This window comes from Morone saxatilis, unplaced genomic scaffold (genome assembly GCF_004916995.1).
Source record: "Morone saxatilis isolate NCDOM2014 unplaced genomic scaffold, NCSU_SB_2.0 Contig12, whole genome shotgun sequence".
NCBI classification, from domain to species: Eukaryota; Metazoa; Chordata; class Actinopteri; family Moronidae; genus Morone; species Morone saxatilis.
In genome coordinates this window covers 13,236,914-13,246,562 of record NW_023339674.1, presented here as the reverse complement: position 1 = coordinate 13,246,562, position 9,649 = coordinate 13,236,914, and the positions used below count along the sequence as shown (strand labels likewise).

The following is a 9,649-nucleotide window of genomic DNA, read 5'->3' as shown; positions in this document are numbered from 1 at the left end:
GAGAGAGAGAGAGAGAATGTGTGAAGGGAGTGTGGCTTTGGCTGCGTTCACACAACATGGTTCCTTCCGCAGGGTTGTGCGGATATGTGGCCGTGTTTATTTATGACATCATAAAATATGACCAAAAAAAACCCTCACGAGTAGCTAACAGAAAGAAAAGACATTTGGTACAGCCCTACCTCATAGCATTACAAAATAAAATTTGATAGAATTAGTTTGATAATAATTAGATTTTTAGTGTGTTTGCCTCATTAATAATTAACAATAGCTTTGGGTTAGGTAGTGAACCATGATCATTAATATAAATATGAAATAAGACGGGACCTTGTGAAACATCATTGTATAGCCACTGGTATTCTGTAAGTGGTCTGAGAATCCATTAAAATACAATGTAATAGTATGTTATGACTGACGCATATCAGTCTATAATATCAAGGCCTTAGATAGACTAAGTGACAAATATAAAGACAGTACATTTCATAGCAATCTTTGAACTGTCCACTTGTAATAGAACGTTGTCTTTCATACTGTTGATACGATGCATTTATGGTCCCTCTGTCTTTTTCTCTTGCTGTCTTGTAGGTCGATGCTAGCAGCTCTGGTCGTATTAATCATGATAGCCATTTCCAACTACAGCGCTTTGTTCTTCTGTTGCTTTGCCACGGATTACTACGGACTCTGGTTACAGTCGTACCATCGCAAAGACCTAGGCTGTCTCTATATACTGGTACGGCAGAGTGTGTGTGGACAGATGGGTTTATTCAGTACACTGCTGATGGCAAAAGTCTTTTTTTTTAAAAACACACTGTCCCCTGTGGGTGATGTCATCTTTGTGCTCATGCTGATATGTTTAGGTCCAGAATGGTTTGGCTCTCTACACCACATGGACATCCATCGCCTCACTGATCAATTTCTCAGTGGTTCTCCACCTGTGGGGTGTGGACAAGAGCACAGCAGCAACAGCCTCTCTGTGCATCCTGTTTGGAGAGGTGATGGGATGGTAAGCTATGATTGGACAAGGTTAAATGATGCTAGTAGAGACACACTCACCATGTGATACTAGCATATTTCCATTTTTTTTTGTTTTCTGACGATGAATGCAGTTATCATTTAAAGGTGTAGTTGCAACCCCCATGTCTCACCCTCCCTTCCAAAGTGTGTAGGACAAACTATGGTGGCCAAGACACTTGTGAAAAACATGAAACCCCCTATCTAGAGCCAGTATGTGGTTTGTCCGTTCTGGGCTACTGTAGGATAAAAACGGCTCATTCTAAGGTGATGATTGCTTTGTCTTTGTGTGCAGGTTCATCCTTGAGAACTGGGTGCTGGACCGTTGGGTGCGTAACATCCTCACAGTCTACCCTGTGGTGATTGTGGCCCTGGTCGGAAACATCTTGAAACATTTTAACCGAGCTGATCCCACTACGAATTCTGTGTTTATGGGTGAGTGTAACATGCTGGTAACACCAGTCCTGCTCCTATCTTTATAGCCTAACAAGCTCACCAAGTGACTGGTTTTCATCTGACATTTCTGGTGAATGTAGGAATCCTTTCTGTTCTCAAGAGCTTTCCATTTTAAAACTGTGAGTTCTGGTGGTTAATCAGGTAATTTACTGTTGCATTTCTCTCTTCTTCCTCTTCTTCTGTGTCCTATCAGTTGTACTGCTGGTGTTAGCGTGTGTCCTGCTGTTTTTCCGAATCTGTACCGTCATCTGGAGAAACATCAGGCGGCCTCTCCACTCCCCAGGCTCAGCGCGGCTGATGGTATCACCCCTCGACGGCAGCAAATTCAAGATCTTTTATTAAACAATAGGAACTTGTACAGTCCTGTACCCACTGCAGCCTTTTTAACTTTCAGCCCCAGACTCACACTTATATACACTTTCACACAAGACACTGCAGTGCTCAAGGATAGATTTTAATATGAAATGTTATGCTTTTGAGGTTGTTTAACTAGTCATGGATTTGAAACTGTATTTCTTTCAATAGGATGTTTAAGATTAGCTTGAAAAAGAAAGAGACGGTGTACTAAACTGCTACTGTTTTCACTATTTGCCAATAATATTGTTTATATGTAAAGTACTTTTTATACAGATTAATTTGTGTGATTTGAAGTTTTTTCATCATTTTTGGGCTTTTTTTTATTTTATATCCATACACTGACAATAGATACACTGTCAATATATGTTTTATGCTTTTGACTACAATTTGAGTACACAAACAATCATTTTCTAAAAGTACTTAAGAGCTTTGTTAAATTCATTCAGATTTTCCAATTAAAGCAGTCTTTTTCATGTCTAAGGCAGTTTCTTGAATATATGTACAGTCAACTGCAGAAAAATTGTATTCCGTTGGTATATACCGTAGGGGATGTGTTTCCACACCATTAAACAAATCTGTTACATGGAGATCGTGTTCAAAGACCCCACACATAAAGACAGTCTGAAAGAAGCGTATATGAAGGATAAGCAGTAAATGCAGAGGTGCTGGCACTAATGGATCAGCACCGTCCCTTGGTGAGTGGTGACTTCTGGAGAGGTCATGTCCTACTGCTTGCACCTCACAAAGATTTAAAGTACAGTTTCCCTCATCACAGCAGCTGTAAAAATGTGTTTTAAGTGTGAAATTAAAAAAAAATTCAGTATGCTAAAGGGCACAGAAAACGACTGGTAGGAGCCAAAGACAACATACTTTGACTACACAACAAAGGGTACATTGCTGCTCCTCCAGTCTTTCCCTTTTTTCTGGGATCTCAGAGAGCAGCTACGGTAGATAGAAGGTAGGTAGAAGAAGAAGATATACTTTATTAACCTGAGGGGAAATTGTTGTTATCACTCTTTTTACACACACAGGCTGAAATAAAACACTTTCCATGCACTTGTGCGACATGCGACACACAGGGGAGAGAGTTGATGTGGTACCAATATCGTAGTCTCTCGGAGGCTGGCATCTAGTTAGAAAGTTTCTGATCGTTGGAGAGCTGCACGTAGTTACTCACCGGTAACTCTGTGGGACCTTTATCTTTCTCTCCTAATATAACAATTTTCACTTAAAAGCGACAGTTCATCAAAGTCATCTGCTGACTTAAAATTACGTATCGGGCGATAGCATCTCATGGCTCAATAGAGAGCTGTGACTTCTCTGCTCAGCCTGGCTAAGTTGCTGAAGAGGCACGTAAGGTTGCTTTCTTATTTTCTTTCTATTAAGTGATGAAGTATAGGGCTCCTCTGGCAGTTACGGAAGGGCCTTTCTACAATAGATTTTAAGATCATTCAAGATCAAGGCGACACCCAGTAGATGTTCAGCGCCGGCATCCTCCTTTCTGATTTCACGTCCTTGTTTTTCTTGCTTTAAATTGGCCGACGTATTGATGGTTGTACAGACGGTCCGCTGACGTTTCGCTATCGTTTTATTATGTACTTCTGTTTTCTCATAGGAGCGAAGATAGAATCTAAGTGTTGGACTCCGCAGAGAGCCTGCAGCAACCTACTTAAAAAAGATTGATCAACATTTGCGGCAGTGACTAAGATGTACTATAGGATCTGTTACCTAGTTCAGACAGTGGCATTTGGATCTGAAAACATGAAGGAATTCCTCCTAAAATTCACGCATACAGGCTACACAGACTTGATGTCACACAGTTCCGAGTCAGAGGCTTGTTGTGTTCAGTAATTGATATGTGGCAAATGCATATTTACAGTATTCCTGTCCATGGCACTGACTCACAGGTTTAGTTTATTTAAACCTCTCAGAGCGGCCAAGCGGATACGACGGCGTGGATACGCATGCCACAGGGTTTAATGTTCATTCCAACACTCGGTTGTTCTATCAGACGAGGTGCCTGAGAACTGTAAGATTTGGCAGCCACCATGGGAGAGTCACGCCTTGTGGCGGTACCTGATGACCTGATCTGGCTTGTTTTGTTCAGCCTTATACACAGCAGGGATTGCCAAATGGACACAGTGTCATTCAGTCATCTGCTGTATGTCGTCCTGACAGACAACGGTCAAAAATTTAAAGACTAGGTGCAACTGGTATCACAATTACAGAGTGAGGTAATCCTGGGCATACTAATCACTCCAGAGGGTCAGGAGCAATTTACTCAGACCACATTCAACCACGTGGTCTGGTCCAAAACCAACTAAACGAATACGCAACCGGACAAAAACTAATGAAGGTCATTCTTAGGTTTACGTAGGCTCACTTGCCGTCATGAGTGTCAGAATTCTTTGTGGGACGGATCTCTCAAAGACCCCCCATCGTATGACACATGAGACTCGGCAGGAACAACTCTGGCCATACGGTGATGGAGCTGTGTGACTTGGACTTCTGACGGCCAACGAAACAGCCTTCACTCGGACTTAAAACCAAGCTTGTATCTAACTCCCTGTTCTACGGAGCTGCCAGACGCTAAAAAACCTTCTTCCTTCTTTGGTTTCTGAGCGGGATGATTTATGGTCAGCAGGCGTCCGGCGGCTACCTCCAGCGCCCCATGGCGGAAGACACACCCGACCAGTATTATGTTATTCAACAAAGCTGTCATTCTACTAGAGAGGCGCTGTGGTAAGGACATTCTAAAGAGATGTACGCAGCGCTACGGAACAGTGTTTTTAGCCAACAGCTGACATTGTCTGGCTATGTCACCCGTAGGATGTTCGATTCGTTCCGCATAGCTGTCCCATTAGCATTCTCAGTACGTCATAACAGCTAAAAACATGCACATCCTGACACTCCAGTGAACGCAATACTGCATTGGCAGAACGAATTCTACTGACTTATAGCCCCTTGATTACTGCTAAAAGGCGTCGTGTGAATCGTACCTTCAACTCTGTTCTACCTTACTGCCCTTGCAGCTGAATGATGGCACAGACCACAGTGCGTGTCTGGACGGTGAGCGAACAGTCAACAGACACGACCGGTGATGCCGCGTTGTTCGACACGTCACTCTGCTAACCTCTTGATCTGTTTTCTTTGTAGCAATGAGCTTCTGGGCATCGGCGACGGACATTCCATCTCTGAATGGACTTCAACTCGTGGTGTACCTATGCTGATCGTCGAATGAAACATGCAGACTGTGTGAAAGTGATAGAGTAGCACAGCAACCCATCAAGAAAGTCTTGCTCAGCGCAGCGCACTGAAATTATCGTGCATTGACGTTCGAGTTGACTTTCTTATTATTAGCGCTGCAGGAGACACGAGACATCCCCAGTGGCTCAGCTCTCGTACCGGCACTCGGGGATGCCCGCTCAGACCGCACCAGAACCGCGTATGCACGGTCAATCATCGCGGACGTGCCATGCGGAATAGACACTAGACCCTCTCTTCCGCCTAAATAGGTTCAACCTCTAAAGCTAGGGACTGGGTGGAATGCAGAATCAGTGGTAGAACATACTCGTCTATGAACCGGCGCCGGCAACCTAAACCACCAAGATCGCGTCTTGGAAGCTTCACCAGTTCCCTTAACGTAAACAGTGCTCCCCCCTGATTCTGCTCTGAACAACATGCACACAGATCAGCAAGGAGAGTGGGTAGTGGTTACAACGGATATGAGGGAGGAACACAACATGGCATCCAGCCGTAGCTGGAGAGGAAAAATACACCCAACATGCTGTCTGAGCAACAACCAAACCGCGTGTCCGGGACTAGGACTGAGAGGACAGCGGTGCGCTCCATACGCATCCGAGGTAGCAAAAAATTCTCCCTGATCACACACACGAGACAGCAAGACTTCGAATGCTCGGGAAATGGAGTACAGGCAAGGTAGAGGTGTAAAGCGTGACTACATCTCATCATAAGCGTGGTGGCGTGTATGCTACAATGGTCGATCATCTTATCACAACAGGATGAGATGCTCAGTGACGACGCGAGCAATCGCAAGAAAAATGGAACGGTCCAAAAGGTCCCATAAAACATCCCACAACCATCAAAAAATCAGCGGGCAACAAAGTGGACATCTGGCATGCCCGTGACGACGGCACCCGGGTAGCCGAGATCCCAGAAGGATGAGGAATTCATAACAAACAAAAAGAACAGCTGATCAGCACAAGGAAAGACAATTATGCACGCCAGACAATGCTGAAGCGATTGGGTGCTTTGATGCACATGCGAATCGGGGTAAGACAGTGCTATTACAAGAACAAGTAGTCTGGGTTTGTCCATTTATCAAGTGGCCATAAATAGACTGTATCGAGTTCTACGCATACCATAATTATATAGGCCGTTCAAGCGAGACCCCTCCACACGGCAGGTCCAGTTATATATTCAAACACTAACAGAGTGAAAACAAATTGTCCTATGTAATATATAGGATACATAAAATGAAAGTACAATAGATCTATCCAATATGTCTTAGAGACAATACACCACAAAACAAAAATAAGACAGACACAAACAATGAAAAAAAAAATAGTAAAAAAATTGAATAAATACCAATATACATTCGAAGCGAATATTACTCTCACGACAATACGAGGACAAATACGATCAGCAACTTTTACACCTCAGCCAATGATATCATATTAAACTGTCATCGACCAATGTTATGGAAAGTTGAGCGAGTAAATCCTCCCTTCGGCAGGGACGCTTGTTCAAACCAGATACAAATCAAAAAATGAACCGGACAGAAATAAAATGGCGCCGAACTGTCCTGTTCGCGGCGTGGGTTGTTAGGTTACCAAAGGTGGCTTTTTTTGCTTGTCGAATCCTGCCCCGAAAAATTATAGATATTTTTGTACATAAGTCATTCTTGACGTGCTCTCTGGGAGGGACTGACTATCTGGGGGTAAAGCGGCTAAGGCTGTTAAAGTCCATTGCTATGTGACGCTATCGTGCGCGAAACAAAAAAGTACATTCGCGTTCACAGCACCCCCAATCCTGAATCCTCGTGCCAAAGTTTCATCGGTTTTTTGCACATGTTTACCCCCCAAAATCTTGTGCTGACACCCTCACCTCATCGCCACACGTGGCTGCTACAAAAATTCTCAGTAAGAGTTTCATAGCAGGCTCATGATGTTATCACCGTTAACGGAGTTCATCAGCTTGAGCTTGGTCACATCTGCCTGCGGAGACAATCACATACCGAAAGTATAGAATACCTTTTGTTGTTACATTCTCTTTCACCAAAATAGGCTGGCCACCATCCCTATTATCGAATATTATCACACACAGCATGTCTCTCACGGTGGGTCTCCTTAAAAGCACGCAAACGTGAAGATTGGACGCCAAATGCGAACCTAATCGTACCACTACAAGTTATAGCACTTGGTAGGTGTGTTCTGGTGATGATCATCAAAATTTGGACACCCCCAGCCACACACCAACCGTAAGAACCCCGCTGACGCCTCACGCCCTGCTGACACAAATCCCAGGAGGCAACCCAAAACTCACAAAATGACATCAGGAAATCATCAAATCAACAAATATAGTTAAAAAATCACCATTTCGTTTGACAAAATTTCTGCTGGATCTGATCAACCCTGAGCAGGGTACGAAAATGAGAGATAATGAAGAAAATGACAATTCCTTTCAACGACTAGTGCCGCATCTCATTATTACTGAATATTTAACTCAAATAGATGGAGTTCAGGGGCGAGCCTCATGCACAAACGTGTGGAAGGATTTGTATGATCATCAGATCATATAAACGCAGAATTATGAAAACTCTGCCTTTTCCCGCGGTGGCTGACACGTTTGGGACCATTCTTGCATGCTCAGAAAATGAGACGACATTTAATGGTGAGCTGCGTTCATGAGTTTTGAGCATCCTCGCGGGAAGCCTCAAAAAATGACAGATCGTTCTTTGGGAGATCAATAATACCGCTAAGGAGCGAATTCCTATACAATACATAATCTAATAATTAAAACATCGGTGTAATGACAACAGGACAGCAACTAAAGCTTCTTCAGCTTTTTCTTCCACTCCACAACCGCAACAAATGCAGCAATTCTCATTGCTGTGGTGATCCAATGAGATTACAGTTTCATCAGGAGCTGCAGCAGTTGCTGCTGGGGAACACAAGGCACCTTCTGGACATTCAGCTCTCCGATTCAGGCAACAGATACCCATACACCAACAGTCACCTTCATACGAACAAGCATAAAACAACATTGAACACAAAAAAATTCAATCCGAGCACAAGATTTCTCGCAGACCGTGCACCCATGAGGATCGTTTCGCTTACTCTTCTTCGTGTGTGTGCTGTTGTGATGTCGTCCTGGTGAATGTGTAGTTTCAGGTGGGGACCGGCAACCATCAATACATTAAAGTGTGAGTTATATCGTACCTTCCCAACTCACAACCACGGCTCGACAATGAATTTTAATAATATCATCAACTAAAGGCAATGAATTGGATGGCGGGTGTTGTTTTTTTCAAAACAGATCTTTGTGTCTGGTTTATTTAGTGTATGAAGCCACTCAAGTCTCTATACATCCCTGCTCCTCGCACAGCTCAACTTTGTCAGCATTGAAGAGAACAGAAAAGAATCGAAGAAGAAAAGAGAGGCTGAAAGACAGAGACTGGAGAACACGATAACCTTGAGAGTGTGTTTACTTGATCACCCCTGTCCACGAAGTGCCCAAGACCCACTAAATCTATCATACACCTCCTTCATGCGTTTCTTTTATGTCTAACCGAAAATACTCTCTATCTACTTTTTTCTGATCACGCTGCTCGCTTCCTACACACTTCCCTGTGTTTCCCTCTACTTTGCGCTCCCTGCATTCCTGTACCACACTCATTCTTTATTCCTTCATTCACCGTGGCATTGATCTTCCGTCCCTCTGCCCTTCTTCTTTCGCCTGCTTAGTCGAAGCAGCCACCCATTTACGAGGTGTGCACACCAACCCATAGGGACCGATAAGCTAGGGGATCACAGCCCCGTCGGCAGAGCCGTCGGCTGACTTTCATTCAGATTGACAAGTCATCTGTCCAAGCTGACTCCCTGCTCCACCAGGGTTCGAACACCAACTGGCCAGCATACGATCCGTACACTTGTCAACCAAGGCAGTGCGTCTGTTAACCCTTTCTGCTAAAAACGTTTCTACAAACCATGATTGACCGCTGTCGACCTCGGTTTAACGTCTGTAAGAGACACATCCGGTTGAGGCACTGACCCGAAGAGTTGCAACCGCACCCACATGAGCACCACGTTTCGACTCTACAGACCAGATTTAAACTCGTGCGCAACAACTGCGAGCCAAACCAGTCAAAATGCGCAGCTTAACGCATCCAACCCTCCACACCCGCGCGCCCGCCCATCAGTGGCCTGTTGACCAAACGCTCATGGGCCGAGACAGTGCAACGACCCATCCACACAGTCGCCGAAAACTTGAAGGCTCCAAAAATAAAACCAAAGGGACTAATCATGTTAGGCCTGCGTCAAACTCCACCAACGCAACCCAAACAGCGCATCTGCCGGAAAATTACATCCAAAGCGCGAAAGTCTCCTGGGCGATGAGCTGTTTGAACAAGTCAAGCCTCTTGGGAACGCACAATGCCATAGCAGCACCGCCAAACATGCCTGCACATCACCGAGAAACCGAAGCGAAGCAAAAATCTCCTACACCAACCCACAACACAGATGCCCAAAGGAAAAATGCTGCAGAATACCCAAAACACCACAAACCACAACAACAAGACAACGGCGAG

At 44.4% G+C, this 9,649-nt stretch overlaps 1 protein-coding gene across 1 annotated transcript in view; it reads left to right on the top strand.

Moving 5' to 3' along the window:
• Nucleotides 1–2,406, top strand: part of LOC118321536 — a gene marked incomplete at its 5' end in the record, with an annotated part of 3,012 nt that extends 606 nt beyond the window's left edge. Inside the window, 4 exon segments of the mRNA XM_035652892.1 lie at nt 583–727; nt 855–1,000; nt 1,304–1,443; nt 1,658–2,406. Of these exon segments, the coding sequence (XP_035508785.1) occupies nt 583–727; nt 855–1,000; nt 1,304–1,443; nt 1,658–1,806 (580 nt within the window).
• Between the last annotated feature and the right edge of the window lie 7,243 nt (nt 2,407–9,649).